General features: G+C 39.3%; 1 protein-coding gene across 1 annotated transcript in view; it reads right to left on the reverse strand.

The window, feature by feature from the left end:
- LOC126470285 (putative inactive tyrosine-protein kinase Wsck) overlaps nucleotides 1-27,566 on the reverse strand; it is a 158,904-nt gene that overhangs the window by 39,626 nt on the left and 91,712 nt on the right. Inside the window, exons 7-8 of the mRNA XM_050098036.1 lie at nucleotides 16,577-16,793; nucleotides 3,597-3,889 (exon numbers count right to left, since the gene is read on the reverse strand). Coding sequence (XP_049953993.1) covers nucleotides 3,597-3,889; nucleotides 16,577-16,793 — 510 coding nt within the window. The remainder of the gene's footprint in view (nucleotides 1-3,596; nucleotides 3,890-16,576; nucleotides 16,794-27,566) is intronic.

The raw sequence follows: 27,566 nt of genomic DNA on the forward strand, positions 1-27,566 counted from the left end.
ACACACACACACAAAAAAATCACAGTCTGGCTGCCAAATCCTCCACTCAGTCACAGCTTTACAGACCTCGTCTAGTGCCAGTCACCATATGGAAGTTAGTAATAATGGAACTGTTAGTCAATTGAACCCATTAATGATCACAATTAAGAAACCTAATGGGTCTATACGTATATAAGATCTAGCACATGCTTATTTGTAGTTGCCATTTGACATGAAAACTGAGCAGATCCCTGTAGCAAATGAGGTTTATGAAATGTATAGGTACTACAGATTACATTTTGGAATTACAAGGGCAGCAGTCACATTTTAAGGGTTCTTGGAACAACTCATCAACGGAATCCCTCAATGTGTAAACTACCTGGATTATCTTTTAACAGGGAGCATATGAGAGTACCACCTTAAAAATTTACAAGCACTCTTTAACTGGCTCACTTCTAACAGGTTATGCTATAATTTGGATAAATGTAGTTTCTTTCTTAAATACGTAAAACACATTAAGTAAAGCAGGGTTCAAATCAACAGTGAAATAGTGTCGTCAAAAAAATCTTCCATGTCCAAAAACCTGAAACAAATACAGTACTATTATTTCTGGGGAAAGTAACACATAGCAAATTCATACCTCAGATGATGTATCCCCTCAACTAGCTATGCGAAAGAAGTGTGAGTTGATAGTGGTCTACTGTTTTCCAGGCAGCTTTCACACATTTAAAAAAGTGCTTAAGGTATGTTCCCTGTCTTTGCAACCCCCTGCCCCAATCCCCATAAGTTAGCCACTGATGCATCACAGCAAATTATTAGGACAGTATGGTTATACAAAAATGCAGATGGCACCAAGCAACCAATTTTGTATGCCTCCAAAATGTTATCAGCAACACAGGCAAACTACTCACAAGGAGAAAAGGATACACTGGCTGTAATTTACAGAGTGAAAATGTTCCACATCTACTTATACAACATGAAATTTAATCCAATCATAAGTCACATTACTGTTCATCCTGTTCAACTATTGATTGAAGACCCCATAGAAATCATCATGACAACAGTGTCTCACCCTTTTCTTTAGCAATTGGCATTATGACATTCACCTCCAAGTACACTAACCTGGATGTGCTGTCTCACCTACCAGTGGGGCAAGACAAAGAATTGTTTTTAACATGAATAGAACTAGATATATTTCCCACCATGGACCATGAAGTAGCCCAATCAATGGGGCAGAACACACTAATTCAAAGACTGTTGTTGCTGGTAAGACATAAAGGGCCAGTGCAGTTGCCAAAAACAGCAGATCTGACATATCACAGCTACTTCTTCATTTGATACTGTATAAATGCCACGGGCAGTGTCCTCATGGTGGAAACGGAAAACACAGAAAGTCAAGCCCTCTTTCCATCCTCGCTCTGGACACACATCCTCCAGCTATTACACCGACTCCAAAGGGGGTGACTCACATGGCTGTGTTGGCAAGTTGCCAGACACCAACAAAGAGAGTGTGAGGACAATCCGTTTGGGTGCAACATGAGCCCAGAATTGAGCAGCTGTACCACAGCAGTTTCAACCATAACAAAAAACAGAGCACACTATGAGGGCTGTTGCATACTGATTATGTCAGACAATTCAAAGGTGCAGTGTGGCTATATGACCTCAACATATACCTACACCACAATATGGGCCCTAATGAGCATATCTGCCACAGAGGGAAGAAAGTATGACACCAAACTATCAGCCAATGGCTGACAATATGTCTCATCTAAGGTTGACTGGTTGTTCACTCTAATGGCATTTCAAACCTGATCTTTCCTGCATTACAGCCAGCATCTAACTCAAATGATGAGCAGCTGGTTAGAAAATTCACAATCCAGACAACAAAAATGATGCCAATGATGTCATTTTAGGAAGTCTCCGGGAGGTTCCTTTGCATGATATTGATCCACCCCCATCGATATCCACTGTCTGCAGAGATATTGCAAATGAGGCAAGCACCATTTGACAGCAGGCCTAAAGTGAATGGTTTGGCAAGGCCCAAGAATGCCACAAAGCATGTGAGGTGACACTGTGTGTCATCAGGGGTACCAATTATTTTAAGACACAACTGGCCAAAGCTGGTATGTGCTGCTCCATAACAAGCTGCAGCTGCAACAGCAAGACAACACCATGCCCCCTAACAGCCACCATATAAGGCCTCCAACTGCCCTGCCCCTAACCAGGCGCATACGTCATACCTGCTGCTCCCTCCTCTCTCTCTCCTCCTACGTAATATTATGACTTCTATCCCGATGCTCAGTCTGCACAATGGAGACAGGATACCCTTGATGAGTCTATGGAGGTTGAGCTAACCACAATGTGACCCCGTAACTAGTGACACCATACATGCTCCTTGAGGCAAGGTAAATTTCAGATAGGCAACTTATTGAAGCTCATGACAGGTTACAGCCCAGAGGTCGTGAAGCCAGATCCCAGCACTGAATGCCTGAAAAGTGCTGTCCATACTGCCACCCTTAGGAGAGGTAGATATCCCACTACCATCACACTACCAGACCCTACCACCATCCTCCTTTCATTCCCTGGTGCCAGAATCATTGGCTGGGCTACCAATGACTCCAGAACAGGCCATCTGCTCATTTGTGCACACAAAGGGAGAGGTATGTTATTTCCCCATCTGGCATGTTATTTAAAACTGAGGGAAATACAGAGAAATCTCACCAAACTGGGATATCGCTATGGACTGTATATTGCATACCCCTTCAGAATGGGGTCTAGTGGATACAGTGCATGCCAGCAGGGCCCATCGGCAGAGACTGTTGTGTCGGGCAGGCCTCTGGTGACAAGCTGCTTACATAACTGGTGGTACAGCAGAATAAGACCAGTTTGCTCTTTTCTATGAAGCCATCCTTTACATGCCATAAACAGTTTGCCTATGATGAGCCTACCTTGTATTTGGTATTTCACTATACTACTGACTGGACTGTTTACACTGGTACAAGGTGACTTCAATCTTGATTACTGATTGTGAATTGGCTCGCAAATAGTGTGGTACATTTGCTCACCCTGGACAACCATGTGAGAACTAGACTGATTACAGTAAAAGTGCTTTCAGTGGTTACTTTTGTATTGATCCTGTTAGTGGTGCATATTGTGGTATATTAACGAAATAGTGCTGCCTGTGCCTACTATTACGTCAGCTGTCTCAAGCTAAGTACATGTGAGACAAATTAGTCCATTATCCTCCCAACAGCAAAGAAGCCACTAGAGAACTGAACACAAACAGATATAAAACTACGACAAACACTTGTTGACATCAAAGTATTTGGACTCTGTGGCACTTATTAAGGATTCATGTAAAAATAAAAGCAGCTATCTAAAACATTTATGTCATAAAACCACAGGCCAAACACAGGACAAGTCCCAAATATTGAAGTATTTATTTTATACTTTCTTTAAGGAGAAACTCTAAAGGAAGAAGTAACACATCTAGACAGCTACACATATTTCATTCAAGATGGTTGCCATTGCTAGTAAAGTGGCCGTATTATAAACCTGAGAATATTTCTGTTGTAACCAATATGACTGCAAAGAGCATTTCAAGAAGTACGTCTTACCTTCCTAGAGGTGAGGTGATCCATAGCATGTGCAATACCAACAATTACTTCGAGAATGTGTTGCTCAGGAAGTGAACATATTCTTGATTGGGCTTTTTCCAAATGCTGCTGCTGCCTGCTTTCCAGCAAAATGTCTTTCAGGGATGCAGGATGATGCTCCAGTACAACAAACAACATCTCTGGGGTTTCACATAGTCCAACTAAATGGACAACGTTCAGGTTTGTGCCCACCCTAATTAAAACATCTAGATCTTTCAACATGTTTTTCCTCAGACCTCCCTCAAGGGAAACATCTGAAACATATTTATTGAACCATTCATTAAACTCATTATGCAAGGCCATATGAGTAATAATACCAATATTTACTGGTTTTCTCCATTAGGAGAAAGGAAGTTTATAATGTAAGGAAGTATTGTTCATCATCATTAAAGTTAAAGTTACTGAAGGCAACATAAAAAACAGTCTGTTTAATTTAAGAGCTAACAAAATACTTCACATTTTTTTTGAAATTTCAGTGCCAAAAGAGTGTTACATTTGTAATAACTCTGGTAAGCAAATTTTACAGTAATGAGGAAAACATAGCACTTTTCTTCACCATGAGAATGTAGAGTTTAAGGTGCTTAACATAAATGATACTATGCACAACACATATTTTGCCTTACCTCAGAAACTAGCTCATGGAACTAGCTGGTGTAGAATCTTTTGGAATCAGTAAGGGTAATCAATATAGCATATGTTAATTAATACCTACCCCATTTTTATGCACTGTTTAGCTACAATAATGATTCTCTTTGTGCACAACAACTCCAAAACTTCTTAGTGTGGTATACCAAACTAAATATATCTCAGAAAGACCTTGCTTGGTAAGGCGAACTCATCTAACTGTAAAATCACCAACAATAGTGCCTTACGGAAAGGTTTCTAATTTAATCCATGAAATAGCACTGTCTCTCATGTCTAGGAACTTTGCACCTACATTAGTTTACCTTATTGTCCAAATAATGATTACAAAGACTTTTTACAACCTCCAGATCTGAACTGTCTAACATTGGGGAAAACATAGCAGTATGTCAGTGATTTAGACAAGCACGGTTCATTGTACCACTTATGCAACTAATTGTTTCTGTGTCAGCCTTTACTCTAGTTTTAAGAAACAGACTGCATCATCACAGCCACCTCAAAGAATTATTATACATTTGGGTTCGGTGAACAACTGGGTTGCCACATATATCAAATTTTATTGACTGTTAGTGCAGGTAATCCAATTGTGAATTTCTTACTCTGTAATAAGGATATAATAGAGGGAAACATTCCACGTGGGAAAAATATATCTAAAAACAAAGATGATGTGACTTACCAAACGAAAGCACTGGCAGGTCGATAGACACAAACAAACACAAACATACACACAAAATTCAAGCTTTCGCAACCAACGGTTGCTTCATCAGGAAAGAGGGAAGGAGAGGGAAAGACGAAAGGATGTGGGTTTTAAGGGAGAGGGTAAGGAGTCATTCCAATCCCGGGAGCGGAAAGACTTACCTTAGGGAGAAAAAGGACAGGTATAAACTCGCACACACACCCATATCCAACCGCACATACACAGACACAAGCAGACTTTTGAGAAGGCAAAGAGTTTCGGCAGAGACGTCAGTCGAGGCAGAAGTGCAGGGACAAAGATGTTGTTGAAAGACAGGTGAGGTATGAGCGGCAGCAACTTGAAATTAGCGGAGGTTGAGGCCTGGCGGATAACGAGAAGAGAGGATATACTGAAGGGCAAGTTCCCATCTCCGGAGTTCTGACAGGTTGGTGTTAGTGGGAAGTATCCAGATAACCCGGACGGTGTAACACTGTGCCAAAATGTGCTGGCCGTGCACCAAGGCATGTTTAGCCACAGGGTGATCCTCATTACCAACAAACACTGTCTGCCTGTGTCCATTCATGCGAATGGACAGTTTGTTGCTGGTCATTCCCACATAGAAAGCTTCACAGTGTAGGCAGGTCAGTTGGTAAATCACGTGGGTGCTTTCACACGTGGCTCTGCCTTTGATTGTGTACACCTTCCGGGTTACAAGACTGGAGTAGGTGGTGGTGGGAGGGTGCATGGGACAGGTTTTACACTGGGGGCAGTTACAAGGGTAGGAGCCAGAGGGTAGGGAAGGTGGTTTGGGGATTTCATAGGGATGAACTAAGAGGTTACGAAGGTTAGGTGGACGGCGGAAAGACACTCTTGGTGGAGTGGGGAGGATTTCATGAAGGACGGATCTCATTTCAGGGCAGTATTTGAGGAAGTCGTATCCCTGCTGGAGAGCCACATTCAGAGTCTGATCCAGTCTCGGAAAGTATCCTGTCACAAGTGGGGCACTTTTGTGGTTCTTCTGTGGGAGGTTCTGGGCTTGAGGGGATGAGGAAGTGGCTCTGGTTATTTGCTTCTGTACCAGGTCGGGAGGGTAGTTGCGGGATGCGAAAGCTGTTTTCAGATTGTTGGTGTAATGGTTCAGGGATTTCGGACTGGAGCAGATTCTTTTGCCACGAAGACCTAGGCTGTAGGGAAGGGACCGTTTGATGTGGAATGGGTGGCAGCTGTCATAATGGAGGTACTGTTGCTTGTTGGTGGGTTTGATGTGGACGGACGTGTGAAGCTGGCCATTGGACAGATGGAGGTCAACGTCAAGGAAAGTGGCATGGGATTTGGAGTAGGACCAGGAGAATCTGATGGAACCAAAGGAGTTGAGGTTGGAGAGGAAATTCTGGAGTTCTTCTTCACTGTGAGTCCAGATCATGAAGATGTTATCAATAAATCTGTACCAAACTTTGGGTTGGCAGGCCTGGGTAACCAAGAAGGCTTACTCTAAGCGACCCATGAATAGGTTGGTGTACGAGGGGGCCATCCTGGTGCCCATGGCTGTTCCCTTTAATTGTTGATATGTCTGGCCTTCGAAAGTGAAGAAGTTGTGGGTCAGGATGAAGCTTGCTAAGGTAATGAGGAAAGAGGTTTTAGGTAGCGTGGCAGGTGATCGGCGTGAAAGGAAGTGCTCCATCGCAGCGAGGCCCTGGACGTGCGGAATATTTGTGTATAAGGAAGTGGCATCAATGGTTACAAGGATGGTTTCCGGGGGTAACAGACTGGGTAGGGATTCCAGGCGTTCGAGAAAGTGGTTGGTGTCTTTGATGAAGGATGGGAGACTGCATGTAATGGGTTGAAGGTGTTGATCAGCGTAGGCAGAGATACGTTCTGTGGGGGGTTGGTAACCAGCTACAATGGGGCGGCCGGGATGATTGGGCTTCATCCTGACCCACAACTTCTTCACTTTTGAAGGCCAGACATATCAACAATTAAAGGGAACAGCCATGGGTACCAGAATTTCCTCTCCAACCTCAACTCCTTTTGTTCCATCAGATTCACCTGGTCCTACTCCAAATCCCATGCCACTTTCCTTGACGTTGACCTCCACCTGTCCAATGGCCAGCTTCACACGTCCATCCACATCAAACCCACCAACAAGCAACAGTACCTCCATTATGACAGCTGCCACCCATTCCACATCAAACGGTCCCTTCCCTACAACCTAGGTCTTCGTGGCAAACAAATCTGCTCCAGTCCGGAATCCCTGAACCATTACACCTACAATCTGAAAACAGCTTTCGCATCCCGCAACTACCATCCCGACCTGGTACAGAAGCAAATAACCAGAGCCACTTCCTCATCCCCTCAAGCCCAGAACCTCCCACAGAAGAACCACAAAAGTGCCCCACTTGTGACAGGATACTTTGCGGGACTGGATCAGACTCTGAATGTGGCTCTCCAGCAGGGATACGATTTCCTCAAATACTGCCCTGAAATGAGATCCATCCTTCATGAAATCCTCCCCACTCCACCAAGAGTGTCTTTCCGCCGTCCACCTAACCTTCGTAACCTCTTAGTTCATCCCTATGAAATCCCCAAACCACCTTCCCTACCCTCTGGCTCCTACCCTTGTAACCGCCCCCGGTGTAAAACCTGTCCCATGCACCCTCCCACCACCACCTACTCCAGTCCTGTAACCCGGAAGGTGTACACAATCAAAGGCAGAGCCACGTGTGAAATCACCCACGTGATTTACCAACTGACCTGCCTACACTGTGAAGCTTTCCATGTGGGAATGACCAGCAACAAACTGTCCATTCGCATGAATGGACACAGGCAGACAGTGTTTGTTGGTAATGAGGATCACCCTGTGGCTAAACATGCCTTGGTGCACAGCCAGCACATCTTGGCACAGTGTTACACCGTCCGGGTTATCTGGATACTTCCCACTAACACCAACCTGTCAGAACTCCGGAGATGGGAACTTGCCCTTCAGTATATCCTCTCTTCTCGTTATCCCCCAGGCCTCAACCTCCGCTAATTTCAAGTTGCTGACGCTCATACCTCACCTGTCTTTCAACAACATCTTTGCCTCTGTACTTCTGCCTCGACTGACATCTCTGCCGAAACTCTTTGCCTTTTCAAATGTCTGCTTGTGTCTATGTATGTGCGGTTGGATATGGGTGTGTGTGCGAGTGTATACCTGTCCTTTTTCTCCCTAAGGTAAGTCTTTCCGCTCCCGGGATTGGAATGACTCCTTACCCTCTCCCTTAAAACCCACATCCTTTCGTCTTTCCCTCTCCTTCCCTCTTTCCTGATGAAGCAACCGTTGGTTGCGGAAAGCTTGAATTTTGTGTGTATGTTTGTGTGTCTATCAACCTGCCAGCGCTTTCGTTTGTAAGTCACATCATCTTTGTTTTTAGATATATTTACTCTGTAATAAAATTGACAATATTATGTGATGGTGAATGTCAGAATATTCCATATCTGATTTGTTTCAGAGAGAATAAATTATGAGGGAATGCTGAAAAGTAATGCCTCCAAATTTTTTATGTGAAAACTCTTAAGTTTTTTAAAATAAAACATCTTCATTCTTTATGTTTACATATTTATTTCTCAATAGAGCCACCCTGCCAATGGACACATTCCTCCCAACGAGAGACTAGTTTGTTGAAACAGTCACTGTAAAATGTTTAGCTTTGTTGATAGAGCCACAACCTCATCTCTGCATGCACCGCTTCATCACTATCAAATTGCAGTCCTCAAAGGTGTTCTCTAAGTTTTGGAAACAGATGAAAATCGAATGGGGTTAAGTTGGGGCTGTATGGAGGATGATCGATGACCTTGAACCCAAGGCATTGGAATTGTTACAGATGTCGCAGCACTCATGTGTGGTCTGGCATTGTCATGATGAAGGAGAGAGTAATCCATGTGTGGATGAATTCTCTGGATTCAAAACTCAATTACAGGATGCTGTATCTCGTGCACCGACACTTACATTACACATCACTAAGTTACACGCTACAATTCGGAGCCCTACAGCAGCAAATGGCTGCAATGTGTAGACATGAAGAATGAAGACACAGAATGTTAATAATATTTGTTTTATTTTTAAAAAGCTTTAAGATTTTCACATAAATAATTATGATGCATTACTTTTCAGCACACCCTCATATTATTTTGTCCCACACATTCAGCTAACCTTATTTGGGCACCTCACACTAAGCCACTTTCATTATTCCCACACGAGAAATTTGTTGGAGTAGCAAAACGCTGTAAACTAAAAGAAACACTGTCTGACTCTTCATCCACATATTTTTATCTAAGATTATTGCAGTTATCACTCCAGGAAAATTGCACACTGTTGCTTATGCACCACAACATCCAATTTTGTTCCTTGGTTCATCACATTAGATATATCAAAGTTCTCCTATCAAACAAAGAACTGTCAGGAGAAACCTATAGATACCTCTCATCTTTGAGAAAGCAAGTCCACAGATAGTACAAAAGCAACAGATGTATACTGTGAGTTCTCTTGGACATCATAAAGTATGCGTAAATTCATTGACTTAGTTTATCTAATTTTGTAACATTCATTTTTAATGACCACCATACATAATATGAACCAAATAAAAATAACAAACTGTTAAAGTCCCTGTCCCCACTTTTATGTTACAAACATTAACACCAAAGATGATATTCTTAATAACTCTGGGAAGCAAATTTTACAGTAATGAGGAAAACATAGCACTTTTCTTCACCATTTAGATTTCAGTTGATTGGCAGCTCTCCATTTGGATCTATTACAAACTAACTCCTCCATTTTGGCATACTTATTGGCTCACATTACTTACAGCCTTTTTTACAAACGCCAACTGAGGTGTTCCCTGTGGTTTTTTTCCTTGTATAGCCCATTTTAGAATGTTTACATGGAACTGGTTGTGGTTTATTATGTGCCCCATCCACATGTTGTCTATGTTCAATTGTTTCCCACAGTAGTTTTGCCCCATCACTTCCTTTTCCTCATCAATTCTTTGATGGACTATCTGGTTCGTCATTCTATCTGTCCATTTTAGCTTTAACAGAAGTCTCCAACATCATAATTAAAGGCATTTCATTTCCTGTATGTTTCGAATCCACACTTTGCACCCATAGAGGGTTATGCTCCAGATGCATCTTTTAACTTGTTTTTTCGTCACTTAAATTTTTATATTTTTTAATGACACATTTTCATTTTATTCATAAACACTGGTCATAATGTTTTAATTGTGACATCAAATAAATTACATTATAAACTTTTTTCCTTACAAGTACGTGCCTGGAGGCCTGGTACATACCGAAACCCACACCACAGTACATTCACTAGGGGAACTGAAACAAAACAGCACAGCCCACTGATAAAGTGAAGCTTTGTGTAGTAATTCATTTTTGGTAGCAACGGAAATGTTGTAGCTGTGTCAAACCAATCCAGGTGACTTCTTTAACTATCTGGATTGGCTTGACACAGCTGTAATATTTCCACAGCTTCCAAACACAATTATTGCATAGTTCTCCTTTTATCACTTGGCTGCAGTTTGTTTGGCCCTGATAGTGACATGCAACAGTACCGTTGCATGTGGATTTCAATGTGTACCAGGACTGCACACATGCCAGCAAACAAACAAAAAATTTATTATGAAATTTTTTAAGGTGATAATGATGGAGAAGAAATAAAAACTTTGAGGTTCGCCGATGACATTGTAATTCTGTCAGAGACAGCAAAGGACTTGGAAGAGCAGTTGAATGGAATGGACAGTGTCTTGAAAGGAGGATATAAGATGAACATCAACAAAAGCAAAACAAGGATAATGGAATGTAATCTAATTAAGTCGGGTGATGCTGAGGGAATTAGATTAGGAAATGAGACACTTAAAGTAGTAAAGGAGTTTTGCTATTTGGGGAGCAAAATAACTGATGATGGTCGAAGTAGAGAGGATATAAAATGTAGACTGGCAATGGCAAGGAAAGCGTTTCTGAAGAAGAGAAATTTGTTAACATCGAGTATAGATTTAAGTGTCAGGAAGTCATTTCTGAAAGTATTTGTATGGAGTGTAGCCTTGTATGGAAGTGAAACATGGACGATAAATAGTTTGGACAAGAAGAGAATAGAAGCTTTCGAAATGTGGTGCTACAGAAGAATGCTGAAGATTAGATGGGTAGATCACATAACTAATGAGGAAGTATTGAATAGGATTGGGGAGAAGAGAAGTTTGTGGCACAACATGACCAGAAGAAGGGATCGGTTGGTAGGACATGTTCTGAGGCATCAAGGGATCACCAATTTAGTATTGGAGGGCAGCGTGGAGGGTAAAAATCGTAGAGGGAGACCAAGAGATGAATACACTAAGCAGATTCAGAAGGAGGTAGGTTGCAGTAGGTACTGGAAGATGAAAAAGCTTGCACAGGATAGAGTAGCATGGAGAGCTGCATCAAACCAGTCTAAGGACTGAAGACCACAACAACAACAACAACAATGTAAACTTTATGAGTATCCCTCACAAGTCCACTCCCTACCTCTTTGTTTTGTATTTATGTCCCTTCCACCTTCAATTAGCTCATTATATAATATTTGTATGATAAGGTCTGTTTTAGCTCATTTCTTCTAATTTTAATGTTTACTTTTTCTGATTCCTTGGAGCACACTAGTGTCTCTGTCTTTTGTGTTTTAATTTCAACTTTGTATTCCTGTCTGTCATCCACAAACTTAAACATTTGTATTCCATTTATTATGATACTCACACCACAGCCTATTAACATAGTGAATTTTCTAAATACATGTTGAACAGAGTGTAGTGATGCATCGTATGACAATGTACCACAATTCAGTTTTGCCTCTTCCATGATATATGACAAGGGATGTTCCATAATTTCTCTTTTATGCATATTAATGATCTTTTTAACATTAGTAGCAAGTTTAACATGATAAACTACAAACTTTTTGTTTGTAGCACAAGCACCACAGAGACCATGCAAAATTTCTGTGATGACAGCTTAAATATTGGAGGAAATAGGAGAATCAAATTGGTGACTTCCAGTCAAGAGTACTGAACTAAAGGAGTAATGGTATGGAGTAAGGCTTTCAACGGAGAGAAGAGACCCATTTGGGATGTATGGCAACAATGATTTCAAAGTGCAGTTTGGGTTTTGTAAGGAATCTTTTGACTTGCTGCTCGGTATGCTGGAGCCATTACAGGGTGTCTACATGGACAAGAAAAAAAAATTCCCGGATTTCCCAGTTAAAGACACGTTTTCTCCCAGATGAAATTACGTATAAAGCGGGTGAAAATACATCCGTGTTAAGCAACAGTATACTTTCCCTGGGAGCTGTAAAACCTATCAGTCCTTTGAATCGTAAAGGTCTTATACCGGCGGAGGACGTCCCAGCACTTTAGAAAACAAAATCCAGGAAAAACAATAACGTTTGGAAAGATATTTGATGCAAGACAATATGCACAGAGTTTATTTTCGTATTGCGAAAGTATACACACAAATTCCACAAATTACAGCACGGTAACTTCGGAAACTCTAAAATAGACATTGCGTTGAGCGGTGCACTTTTGTCAGCCAGTCATAGCTCATGTCACGTGATCTCGCTAGCGAATGACGGCAGTTATTCAGAGCACGAGGCCTACGAGAAAGACAGGCTGCGGCGCATACATTGCAAAGGTAGGCCGAGCTCGCTCAACTCAGCAAAGTGCGTTTCTACAACAGTTAACTCGTAAGTAGATGTGTATGTACGAACAAGAATTGCATCGTCTATTGACATCCACTGTTATTAGTCCTACAATGATAGGAAGTCCGTAGACCTACTAACAGGCTCTAATTTGGCAATTAAAATCGTGCCAAAATAATTATCAGTTGTGTAGAAAAGTTGAGGTGTTCTGGCATGAAAAGACTTGTGACATTACTCAGTAAAACATTATGCACATTTTTTTGAAGGTCAATTACACTTTTTGCCATCAATCGCATAATTTTTTATCTACGTAAGAACAACATTAAATATGAAAACTAACTTGAAGCTCGGTCTTTTTTTAGTGTGTGTTACACGTTAAGTCATATCAAATACTAATGTGCCGGTAAAATTTTAAATAGTGGCATAAATGACTTATCTTCTGGGCCTGACATTTTTCAAATGGCTGAGCCTCAAAGTGTTACGTTTTGAATGAGAGTTATAACGCCCTGTGATTTAAGAAATTCACTGCACATTCTCACACGTAACATAAATCATCTTGCGTGGAAATTTCCTTTGAAAGTAACGCATCTCAAGCCACTATTCGTAATATTTACTGGTGATCTGTTAGAAATGTAAACAATTGTGACGTCACGCACATTGAGTGCACGTTACTTGTTACGGATGTACTGCATAATCTTCTATCTAAAGCCTTTAACACTTTACGGTGTTGGCAAACTGGTCTGTGCATTGTGTAAATTACCCGTTTTCTATGCAACTAAACTTTTATTTTGGTGTTATTTCCTGATTTATGTTTCATTGCTGCAGTATTATTCAGCAGTAGTGGACTAAAGTTCTTTGTTAGAGTATCAGATCTCACACGTCAAACCTACAAAACTTTAACTGAAATCTAAAACAATGAAAAATCCCGGAATTCTAAGAAATTCCTGGGTTTTTCCCGGACTTGTCCCGGATGAAAAAATTCCCGGGTTTTTCCCGGATCTCCCGGGCCGTATACACCCTGCATTACTGTAGCATAATTCTGACAGTAACTATGCTTTGTCTCCTAGGTTGCAACTTCTTTGTGGACTGTGAATCTTCCACATTGGTGCTTTTCATATCGTAGCAGGGGACCTCATTAACACCCATCATACTACTGCTGGAAGAGCTTTTGACAGTGTGATAAACAGTTTAATTCCTTAATACCACTGTATGTGTCCATGACACAGAAGCAATAAAATATATCAAGGAATAAAAGGAAATTCTACTGAATTGACAGATTCCTGAATGTCACAGGGGACGCAGACGGTGAACATATACCCATACTTTGTCCTTCTGTAGCACAAGCAGAACTATACATAAATTGCAAGAATTTCTTTTCTATCAATACAAAAATCATCTGTGATGCCAATATGAAGATTTTGAATGTAGTAAGCCACTGGTCGGGTTTCATGCATGATGCACGCGTCTGAGACAATAGCAGAGTTGCTGCAGAATTTGAAAATTGGCAATATGATTGGTTGCTCGTTGGAGATAGTGGGTATCTTCTCTCCAAACATCTGTGTTCTGACCCTACACAGAGCCAAATGATGCTACAGTAGAGCTCATTTTTCTTAACATTTAAATTGTTCTTAGCAACCTCCATGTTTCTATTAGCCCGTATCTCAAGCGGTAAAAAAAAAAAAAAAATTGTATATGATTCCACTTAAATTAACATGTGTCATCAACAATAATGAATCATGGCAGCTGCAGTTGGCAGCAGTAAGGATTGAACAATAGATTCATCAATTACTAGCACGTTTCTTTTTCATAATACACCAATCTTATCATTAATACAATATCATTTAATTTCTTTGAATTTTAATAATAATTTCTAGTATAAATTAGGCTAACACAATATTATTGTCAAAAGGTGATGAATAATGTCTGCCAACAGCCAATATAATCTGAGAGGAAAGAAAATGCACATGCCAATAGTGTGTAGAAATGGCTTACTTCTTTGGTAAAAAGGCGTTACTACTTTAGTTACAACTAAAGAAATAAGAAATTTAGTTCTCCAACATTACTAAAAGAGATTATTATATGGAAAAAGTTTACTAAGGTAGTTCTCGCTAAAGAATTAAAGAGTTACTACATGAGCAATTTATACTAGTTTAACGCTCACCACCCTAAGACATGGGGAGAAATTACATCGTCTAATGCCTTTAAGAATTCAAGCCCTTTTTCTGTATTGCTCACCTCTAGCTATTTGTTCTTTGTTTGGTTCTTTAATTATTTTTCTGTGCTCATAGTCTACCTTGTTATTTTTAGAATTTCTGATAGTTTTTTCCAGATGACAGTATCTAATGCTTTCAAAGGACAGATGAAACTTACATAAATTTTTCTGTCAGCTCTAAAATGTTCTTCAGCTGCAAAAGCTTAAGATTGCTTCTATCATGCCTCTGCCTTCTTGGAAGCCAAATTTGTCTTCAGAAAAATAAGCTTCAGTTCTATTCTTCATGCATCTATGTAATTACTCTTGCTAATATTTTTGAATCATGACTTAGAATGCTCAATGTCCAATGAAAATAATAAACAGATCAGACATTTAGTTTCTTGATCTAATGCTAATAACAATTCACATATTATGTTATCAATACCACAAGTTTTATTATTTTTCATATTATTTAATGTTTTTCAACTGCTGTTTTTGTAATTTCAGGCCTCATTTCAACTAGTTCAACTTCTTCTGACTTTGCTACGTCCTTCAATTGTACTGGCTCACAATACAACTCTTTAATGTATGGTTTCGGGCTATTAGCTACAACTGGATCAAATTCCTTTGTTGCTTGTGTTTTCCAAAATGATTTCTTAACCGGTTTTGTTCCTTAGGGTGTACAGTTTTCATTGATTTTGTCACATATAGCTTGTAACTTTCTTTGGCTTTTTTGTTTCTCTGTTAACTAAATTCCTTAGTCTATTGTATTCTGTGCGATTTTCTCCTTTGATTTTCTCTTTGTTTTATTACTAATATGATGTGAACATTTACCAAAGGTTTCCTCAGTTCTTTTACTGGGAGACCAATTGTGTGGTTTGCTACATTTACTACTACCTATTTTAGATTTTCCCACGTGTTTGTCTTTAAGTAGCAATTTTTCTGTATTTCAATAGCTTCTTCCTCTGTTACTGTGTTTAATTTATTTATAGACCACCTCACAGTTTGTACTTTGTGTTTACAATTTCTTTTCGTTGCAGTTTGCATTGCATTGTAACTACATTATGGTCACTGCATATATCACCTCCAGGATATGTTTTAATTTCACTGATTTAGTATCTGAGTTTCTACCCGACCATACTGCAGTTAATATGAAATCATCGTTTATCATCTGGTTTCATTCATAGCTTCTTGGGTAATTTTGAAATAATGTCCGAGATTGTCAGCTCCTTTTTCAAGCAGAAGTCAGTGTGTCTTTAACCACTCTGATTTCTAGTCCCTAATTCATGGTTCTGTCACTTCAGTTTCTTCTATGTCTCCTACCACAGCATGCTAGTCGCCTGGTATAATAATTGCAGAACTTCATCTATCTGTTCATTCACTTCATCTATTTCATCATCACTATATCCAGATGTAGGAATTATACTCAGATGACAGCTAAAACAAGTGGTTCTTTCATTTAACAGTATTCTGTCATTATACAGTAATTAGTTTTAGGCACTTCTTCCCACTTACCCATAGTATTACATAGCATGAAATGACAAAAAAAGACTACAGAGACAGCATACAGCAGCACATAAATTAACTGCAGTTACAATAACACCACCATGCTCCTTCATGTTTTAGTAATTTTGACATGACAAGTATTTGTCACAATGAAATGTCTTCTAACTTTAAATGAATAAAATTGTAGATACTATAAAACGTAATGAACGGGTAGTAAAAATACATACCGTCAATAGCATGTATAGCAACAGGCACTGGGAACCCTCTCTGCTGTACAGTACCCTTGACAACATGACCATAGGTGCCACTACCCAAGACATCAGTCTTCACTTCCAGAAAGTTGCGTGGTATGTTCCACACCTGTTGTTTCAGCTTTTCATAATGATTTGGTCGTTCCTCCTCCTCTTCTGGCACATAACCATTGTGTATGTAGCTGTTGCTTTCCTTTAAACAGAAGTACAATTTTAATTACATATATTTCTTGATGAGAAGTAAAATGAACAGATGAATGCAAATACACACACACACACACACACACACACACACTTTTTCTCTACATTCAAGAACAGCTTCGAGCTCCACCACTCTCATCCATTTCTTCTATTAATATTCCACACACTTCCTTATCTACATATTTCCTTAATCTCGTCCTCATTAGTCCAGAATCCCACATAAATGAGTGACAAAATACATACTGGTTATACAAAAATGATTTGTGGATTCTACTTAATATTGGCTCCTCCGTCATAACAAATGTGGAAAAGACACACTATACTGAACAAGAACAAACAGCACAATAACAAAGGGAAAGCGCAAGTATATTAATAGTTTGGCACATAGACTCCTTTTCTTATGCTGATTTTTACTGTTGCTGTTATCTCCTGTGCAATCAAATTTATATTCAAGTTTGCCAATCTAGACAGCAACAGGTACAACAACAGATCATTGTCCAGTGCACGTGTACAAGCACTAGTGTTTCTGTAGGCGTTTGATGCCCACTTCTGTTTTGGAAGATTCATTTCTTTCAGAATTTACACAAACAATGGCATAGACATCACAGGATGAGATGAAAAATAACACTTACCGTCTCAGGAAGCATTTGCCCCATGACTCTTATCCATGAGAATCAGATATCAAATCTCTACTCGTGTCTTTAGATTTAGCTTTTCCACAGTTTCCCATAATTCATTTCAGGCTCATATAAGAATAATAATTTTAATATGACAGAATTGTTGGCCTTCCCCATCTCTGTCAAACTCACTTTAGAATCCTAAAATAGCTTCCTGAACTTGAGATGCAGGGCCAGACTGTGCTGAATGCAACTAATCTTAATATGCTTGGTCATTTAACACACCTGAATATAAGAATAAAGGCAGCTGCTTAAGCAGTTCATCAATGGTTATTTTCACAGCACATTTCACTTTGATAATCACTTTTTCCTGCTCATATTCCTTCTGTTTCCTAATATTTCTAACTGCACTGTGTTGCTGCATGCCAAGGACAAAACTGGATGATGATATGCAAATCTGCTTTCACATGGTATTCATAAACCTTGTTGGAATTTAAGTGTTTGGTTACCTGACATGGAGAAACACTCTCAATGCATGGTTTATTTTGTGACCCAGTACTTTCTTCTAGGTCCTTTTGAATGTCAAACATGGAAAATGTACCTATACCCTTCCTTCCTATTTCAGCACAATAAAACAAAACAGAACAGACTGGGAAGACTGCTGGAAAGGATGAGAAAGCTCACTACTGACCCATTAAAATCGGCGAGTTTTTGCGGCAAATGAGTTTCAACAAATACAGCAGGGACTGTGCAGTTATTATTTAGTTTCAGTGCCTATTCCTTTCTTTAGTTCATCACTCAACTTTAATTTAAAGTGTCTTTATACCAGTCTCCACTTTCTTACGATTTATACTCTGTCAAAATAGCTGCAATGTTCCAAAATCACAGTCAATGATGGTCACTAAAGAACACCCAGAGCTCCTGGTAACTTCAACACTTGAAAATGTACACAATATTCTCATGAAAAATTATAACTGTGTCTCTGCAAATGAACTTTTACTCAATTTAGATAAGATGCAATATATGACATTCAGTACTGCACATGGCCTGACCATACTGTGACAAATAATGCATGAAGGTAAATCAATAGATGACACAGAATATCCTAAATTTTCTGCAAATCACATGTTAAAGATATTTTTAAACATCTAAGCTCTACAGCTTCCACATTATAGATAACTATGGTCAGGAAAATTATGTGGAAATGAAAACAGGAAAAGTAAAGTGAAATTAAAGGTTTTTAGTCAAAGCAGTGATTTTATGAGATATTGCAAAATTTGTAATTTTGCTGCATAAAAATGATATAAATCTGAGGACTAGAGTTTACTAATATACGTAGCTGATAGTTACTGAACATTAAAACTGTATTATGACTTCTAATCTCCTCAAGGAGACTTTTGTGGTGTGTATACAGTGTAACCTTGAGTTTACATTCTCTGATTTTATGTTTTCACACTTCCATGCCATAAATTTGTAGCCCCTGTGAAAAACCCATAAGATCAATTCTATAAATTCCACGATTTTTCATTTCTTCCTAGTAAGGTTTACCTCGATTCTACATTCTTACTCGATGTCTCACTTGACTTCGTCCCGTTTTCGTCCTATTGACATTTGATGAGACTAAATGAGTTACAAGTTGCACAAAACACAGACGATTCACACAGCGGGTGGTGGTGGAGTCAAGGGAATATTTTTGGCCATTGCATAGAGGGGAGATGTAACAGAGGAAATGCTGACGTAATCCACGATTAGTGTTGCCAACCCAACTTGCATCATTCAGCTTCATCGCGCAATTATGTACAACTACTGCTACGTTGTGGCAGCATTGCAAAAACACGACAATCAATGCAAAGTGTTCTGGACCAAGCCAATACGTGATGAAGGGGGCAACTACTGCTAGGCTGTGGCAGCAATGCAAAAACATTACAATCAATGCAAAGTGTTCTGGACCAAGCTATTACGTGATGAAGGGGGACAATCACCACCTTTTCTTTTGCCACTTATAACTCAGTCTCGTCTTTTTGCATGTTATTTCCGATTTACCGTATTTAGAAACAATATCAATTGGCAACCTTTTAAATTCAAATGCTGACTTTCACAGAATATGCTCAGACAGAATCAAGGAAACATCAGCCATTTCTGGCTAGTGAGCTTTTATTGGCTGGTGACTTGTTAGTCACTCAACGGCCAGCGCAGCCACCAAACCACACTAACACACTTTGCTTAGCTCACTAGGTTTACAGACCTTAGCCTAAAAAACATTCAAAATTCCTAAAGTACTGGATTATAAATTATAAACAGGCAAGGAAGCTATAAATCATTCTCTTCCTAGGTAGCAATTTTACTGACAATCAACATCAACTGACATGATCAAATCGCAAATCCGTAAACGAACAAGAAAGAAATTTCAAAATTTTATGTCATGTAATAGACCTATTAGGAAATACTGTAGGGTATATAACTGAAAAGACTATCACTTTTGCCAATTATGTACAAGGTAATTGTGCCATTTCCCAACATGCTAATGCCACAAATCATACCTTAATATACACAGTTTTGAGGGTTCTTTCATTTTTTGTTCACCTCAAGAATAGCAAAAATTTATAGCCTAGAAAGTGAAATAAACTGAAATGTAATATCTCTGATGTTTGTTTTCCACCTTCAGCCAACAGCTGTATAGCATGGCGACGTCACGACAATACAGCCACTTCTACCATATAAAGTGATAAACAACAAGCTTACTTGGTGGCTTGTTTCAAATTAAGGCTGATGTGATTGGTATATAGCAAGTGGAGTGACTGCAACTTCCACTCAGGTTTAATTTATATAGTTATACCTCATGTGCACTTCACTACCATGCTCGGAGCATGTCGACATAATCCAGAACATATCGTGCCTCTACCAACTGTAGCAAACGTAGGCTACTCCATTTGCTATGTGCAGCACCACAATTACCAGGACACACTCAGTGAACAGTTGTGTGATTGCCTGTTTGTCTTTGTCGCAGTCCTCAATGGCGTTAAATGTGTTGTGATGACAGACAGATTGTTATAAATATAATGGACTGGTGGGACAGCGAAACATGGAAATCACAGCAGGCTTAACTTTATTTCATATTCACTGGTATAAACAAGTACGTCACGTGAAGGAAAACTTGTCTATATATACACATGCTTTCACAAAACCTGCTGTGTTTACATTATAGCGAGCAAAGAGTTCGAAGTGCGTATGGGATACATTGGCAATACTGCAGAACGCTTCACTTCAACCAATCACTCAGCACAATGAACAAACAAAAATTTACAAGCAATACACAAGAGCTTGCTGCACTCATAACACCAGAGTATGCTGTGGAGCCATATGCTAAAGAAGGAAAACGCACACCCCCACATGTTACACTCAGACGCCTTTCACAGTTTCCTGTTTAATTCAACACGTTCATCGATTTTTGCTTTTTCCTGCGTGTGCACAAATGAAGGATCTCTCAAAAACATGTTTTGATGTATAATTTGTGGCCATAGCATGCTGGAAAATAGCTCCATTATCTTGTACCCAGATACGAATCTCAATTTTTTTGACAAGTTTTTACTTGCTGTTAGACATCTGTGATTTTTTAAGAACTGATTGAATTCATTGCCATCTACTATTGTACAAACATTGTATTGTATGTTTCATTCCTTCACTTATACAGACTTAAGGTATTGGACAGGATTATGATTAAAAATCATGTATGCCAATTACATATCCTTTTGCTCATATTTTGAGGGTTTCAACATTTTCCTTGATTCTGCTTTTTCCTAAACTTTCCTTTTTTGAGTCTGGGCCACATGGAAATTAAAATATTTTCACTGTTATCTTAAACTGACAGCTCATTTCCCACACGACAAACATTGCCGTGACAACTAAAATAGCACAGAAATTAGCAAAAATAAAATGTAATTTGGGCAAAGTAAACAACACCAAATTTGTCAAAAAAATAAATAAATAAATAAATAAATAAATAAAACGAAATTGGTCAAAACTATCAGTGAATTTCACAAAAAATAACATCAAATTTGACAAAACAAAACCAGTAAAACTGGCAAAAAAAATTAAGACCGAATTTGGCTAGAAGAACAAGACCAAATTTGGCAACAACAATTGGACCAAATTTGGCAAGAAGAATATGACCAAATCTGGCAAGAAACTACAAAAAAGTTGCCAAAAAAGAACACCACCAATTATGGCAAAAAAAACACGGAATACTGATATTTCAGAAAAATAACACCAAATTTGGCACAAAAAATTACACTGTATGTGGCAAAAACAACATCGACTTTGGCAGAAAATGATATTAGATGTGGCAGAAAAATACACCAAAATTGGCAAATAGTACATCAAATTTGGAAAAAAATACACCACATTTGGCAAAATGTACACCACATTTGGCAAAAAATTCATTGAATTTGGCAAATAAATAATAACGAATTTGGTAATAGTATTAACTACTTGAAAAAATAAGAAATAGGGCAAAAATAACACCAATTATGGAATAAAATTCACTTGTGTTAACGTGCCACAGCAATGCCTCTGCGATGTGGTTACCGTCATCGCTGGCGGCGCAGCGTACCTGTGTATCGCAGTTTGAAGGCGATTGAAATAGATGACAGAGGGATAGAGCAACAATTAAAATCGCTCAAAAGAGGAAAGGCCGCTGGACCTGATGGGATAACAGTTCGATTTTACACAGAGTACGCGAAGGAACTTGCCCCCTTCTTGCAGCGGTGTATCATAGGTCTCTAGAAGAGCGTAGCGTTCCAAAGGATTGGAAAGGGCACAGGTCATCCCCGTTTTCAAGAAGGGACGTCGAACAGATGTGCAGAACTATATCTCTAACGTCGATCAGTTGTAGAATTTTGGAACACGTATTATGTTCAAGTATAATGACTTTTCTGGAGACTAGAAATCTACTCTGTAGGAATCACCATGCGTTTCGAAAAAGACGGTCGTGTGAAACCCAGCTCGCGCTATTCATCCACGAGACTCAAAGGGCCATAGACACGGGTTCACAGGTAGATGCCGTGTTTCTTGACTTCTGCAAGGCATTCAATACAGTTTCCCAGAGTCGTTTAATGAACAAAGTAAGAGTATATGGACTATCAGACCAATTGTGTGATTGGATTGAAGAGTTCCTAGATAACAGAACGCAGCACGTCATTCTCAATGGAGAGAAGTCTTCCGAAGTAAGAGTGATTTCAGGTGTGCCACAGGGGAGTGTCATAGGACCGTTGCTATTCACAATACACATAAATGACCTTGTGGATGACATCGGAAGTTCACTGAGGCTTTTTGCAGATGATGCTGTGGTGTATCGAGAGGTTGTAACAATGGAAAAGTGTACTGAAATGCAGGAGGATCTGCAGCGAATTGATGCATGGTGCAGGGAATGGCAATTGAATCTCAATGTAGACAAGTGTAGTGTGCTGCGAATACATAGAAAGAAAGATCCCTTATCATTTAGCTACAAAATACAGGTCAGCAACTGGAAGCAGTTAATTCCATAAATTATCTGGGAGTACGCATTAGGAGTGATTTAAAATGGAATGATCATATAAAGCTGATCGTCGGTAAAGCAGATGCCAGACTGAGATTCATTGGAAGAATCCTAAGGAAATGCAATCTGAAAACAAAGGAAGTAGGTTACAGTATGCTTGTTCGCCCACTGCTTGAATACTGCTCATCAGTGTGGGATCCGTACCAGATAGGGTTGATAGAAGAGATAGAGAAGATCCAACGGAGAACAGCGCGCTTCGTTACATGATAATTTAGTAATTGCGAAAGCGTTACGGAGATGATAGATAAACTCCAGTGGAACACTCTGCAGGAGAGACGCTCAGTAGCTCGGTACGGGCTTTTGATAAAGTTTCGAGAACATACCTTCACCGAAGAGTCAAGCAGTATATTGCTCCCTCCTACGTATATCTCGCGAAGAGACCATGAGGATAAAATCAGAGAGATTAGAGCCCACACAGAAGCATACCGACAATCCTTCTTTCCACGAACAATACGAGACTGGAATAGAAGGGAGAAACGATAGAGGTACTCAGGGTACCCTCTGCCACACACCGTCAGGTGGCTTGCGGAGTATGGATGTAGATGTAGATGTAAAATAAGACTGAACGTGGCAAAAATATAACACAGAGTTTGGCCATAAAATAAAATGCTTTTTTCTTGTCCCTACAAACAATATCAGATTTTGGAGACAAAAATATCAAAAATTGACATAAATTTTCTATTTTAAATTATGAATGTTCTATGGCATCATATTATTCAGTAACCTGTCACAAAAGAAAGTGTTTGTTGCACAGGAGCTTGTAATAAGGTTAAAATGTGATGTTCACTCTAGAACATCTTGTAGACAGTTTTTAAATAGTTGGGCATACAAATAACAGCCTTACAGCATAGTTACTGTCTTATGAAGTCTGCCGTCAATAATCAATCACAGTTTGAAAACAGTAGTGATATTCATAAATATAATACAGCAAGGAGTGAGGTATTCAGCCATGAAAATCTCTTGACAGTCTACCAGTAGAGTAAAAGATTTAATAAATAATAAAATAACATTCAAATACAAACTGAAATCATATCAGCGAGACAACTCTTATTAGGTAGAAGAATTTCTAATGTGTAGCAGTATGGTGTGTGTGTGTGTGTGTGTGTGTGTGTGTGTGTGTGTGTGTGTGGTTTTCAAGACAGACTGAAAATAGTTAAGTGTAAATCTTTTAGGCAAGGAAAAAACCTCAAGAAATCATGTAAACAGTCAGCAAACTGCCATATTTGTCACTGTAAGTGACTTGATCTACATCACAGCAAGAAATAACAAATGTGTTGAACAGAACAAGGTATTCAGTTGCACTGATGTATGGTTTTCTGAAGATTTATGTACAACATAAAAATTACAGTCACACGGACAACTGCTTCAATATTGAAAAGCCATGTCCAGCCTGTCTCAATGACACTACAAATCAGTAGTCTGCAAGCCACTGTACAATGTGTGGTGGATAGTGGATTATATAGGAATTATTCACAATAAATGATGACAGCCAAAACAGTTGCAGGATAAAGATTTATTAAAATTCTTGATCAAGGTTTCGGTATATATAAATATACCTTCATCAGAAGTAAAATATCTAAAATTACATCCTGCAATGGAGATTAATAAAACATCTACATCTACATCTACATGTTTACTCTGCAATTCACATTTAAGTGCTTGGAAGAGGATTCATCAAACCACAATCATACTATCTCTCTACCATTCCACTCCCGAACAGCGCGTGGGAAAAACGAACACCTAAACCTTTCAGTTCGAGCTCTGATTTCTCTTATTTTATTTTGATGATCATTCCTACCTATGTAGGTTGGGCTCAACAAAATATTTTCGCATTCGGAAGAGAAAGTTGGTGACTGAAATTTCATAAATATATCTCGCCGCGACGAAAAACGTCTTTGCTTTAATGACTTCCATTCCAACTCGCGTATCATATCTGCCATACTCTCTCCCCTATTACGTGATAATACAAAACGAGCTGCCCTTTTTTGCACACTTTCGATGTACTCCGTCAATTCCACCTGGTAACGATCCCACACTGCGCAGCAATATTCTAACAGAGGACGAACGAGTGTAGTGTAAGCTGTCTCTTTAGTGGACTTGTTGCATCTTCTAAGTGTCCTGCCAATGAAACGCAACCTTTGGCTTGCCTTCCCCACAATATTATCTATGTGATCTTTTCAACTGAAGTTGTTCGTAATTTTAACACCCAGGTACTTAGTTGAATTGACAGCCTTGAGAATTGTACTATTTATCGAGTAATCGAATTCCAACGGATTTCTTTTGGAACTCGTGTGGATCACCTCACACTTTTTGTTATTTAGCATCAACTGCCACCTGCCACACCATACAGAAATCTTTTCTAAATCGCTTTCCAACTGATACTGGTCTTCGGATGACCTTACTAGACGGTAAATTACAGCATCATCTGTGAACAACCTAAGAGAACTGCTCAGATTGTCACCCAGGTCATTTATATAGATCAGGAACAGCAGAGGTTCCAGGACGCTTCCCTGGGGAACACCTGATATCACTTCAGTTTTACTTGATAACTTGCCATCTATTACTACGAACTGCGACCTTCCTGACAGGAAATAATGAATCCAGCCGTACACCTAAGACGATACCCCATAGGCCCGCAGCTTGATTAGAAGTCGCTTGTGAGGAACGGTGTCAAAAGCTTTCCGGAAATCTAGAAATACGGAATCAACTTGAGATCCCCTGTCGATAGCAGCCATTACTTCGTGCGAATAAAGAGCTAGCTGCGTTGCACAAGAACGATGTTTTCTGAAACCATGTTGATTGCGTATCAATAGATCGTTCCCTTCGAGGTGATTCATACTGTGTGAATACAGTATATGCTCCAAAACCCTACTGCAAACTAACGTCAATGATATAGGTCTGTAGTTCGATGGATAACTCCTACTACCCTTCTTAAACACTGGTGCGACCTGCGCAATTTTCCAATACAAACAGTACTGCCAAAGGCGTTGTCAGTAGTCATCATCTCCATTTATACAACATGATTGTGGACACAGGGTCGATGGCTGCAGCGTTGTGCTCTCATTGTCACGCTGGTAATGCACAGTATGAAAATGGCTGAGGCTGCTTTCTGCTCCTTAGTGAAACATGCATGTGGAACACGGATAAAAAGTGCTGAGAAGTCGGCTGTTCTTAATGTTTTTCATAAATTTTCAGAGATAATTGGCTTTTAAGTTTTGTATATAATGCAGTTGACAAACAAATCCACATCGTATGTGTAGCGCAGTTGCGAGTGTAATGGAATGTTAACAAAATGCAGTTATTCGTGTATTGGTTCAAATCTCCCCAGATTGACTTTTTCTCGTTCAGTCTGAAATACCTACATCTCGTAATTATAAAACTCATCATTTTTTATGAATAATGCACATCTTCTTGTTTCTAATTACATACTGCACGCGAAACTCCTATTTCCATTTCAAACACAAATCCTTAATTATCGATGTTTTATGAAAGACTGTTCATAAAAGTTGTTTAAATTAAGAAAACATAATTTAACTTTTAAGGTAAAAATTAAAAACCAATTCCTCTTTATTTGGACTATGTCCATCGTTTTATACCACAGAGGTACAGAAGGATCGTAGAAACATGAAAAACAATCATTGTCACAGCATCGAGCACATCATAAAAATGCTGCATTTTTACATTTGCCAATGCACCATTACAACAATATGAACCCAACAGAACTGAGCTGGAGACATGCTGCGAGATTTGGCCCGAGAAGTAACAAGACTGTTAAGCTGCCAGACGTACTGGAACTAGTACACGCAGCTTTTTCACATGTCACTGCCGAAAGCTGGTGGGATATAGGACGGATCATCATTGAAGAAGAGAAAATGCTGCTCCTGGTTGGCTTTGTGGATTCTGTTGTTGATAGGCTTCTTATCAACATAGGAGGCGACACTTCCAGAAGTGAAATGTATTTCTCGGATTCGGATAAGGAAGGAGCTAACAGATTATCACACAACTGACTGTAAAGTAATACCTTCAGTGGCTTCAATATTTAACTATACGGTGAAATCCTTCAATACTCTCTTACGTCACACACAACGCATGCAGAAAAATTATCGTGTGGTTATGTCAGGAATTTCATCATTCTTGTTTTTAATTACAACAATACGTTAGCTAAAAACGATAACATGTTGCAGTTTCCGTCTAGTCATCCAAGGAGCATATTGTGGGTGATTTGCAGTGTATTATTTCATTCTGCTAAAAAATTAAATGACACTCGAGGTTGTACTGCTCCTCTGCTCATCTCTTTTTACGTGTGAACTGCAACTGGCCACATCACTGCAGGCTAGCTGTACCAGCTGACCGGCCAGAGCTGTCCAAGTTAAATGCGTCGGTAAAGCTGTTGTCCGATATTATCGTTAAGTCAATGCGCACACAACACACAGCACAGAACATACCCTTATTATTGTACTTGACAGTACTCGAGACAGCTTGGCTGTAGTCCCACGTGAAATGGAAATCAAATGAGGTTCCAGCAAACGTGGCAGAAAACATAGTGCAATGTTTA

Source organism: Schistocerca serialis, chromosome 3 (assembly GCF_023864345.2).
Source record: "Schistocerca serialis cubense isolate TAMUIC-IGC-003099 chromosome 3, iqSchSeri2.2, whole genome shotgun sequence".
Taxonomy (NCBI): Eukaryota; Metazoa; Arthropoda; class Insecta; order Orthoptera; family Acrididae; genus Schistocerca; species Schistocerca serialis.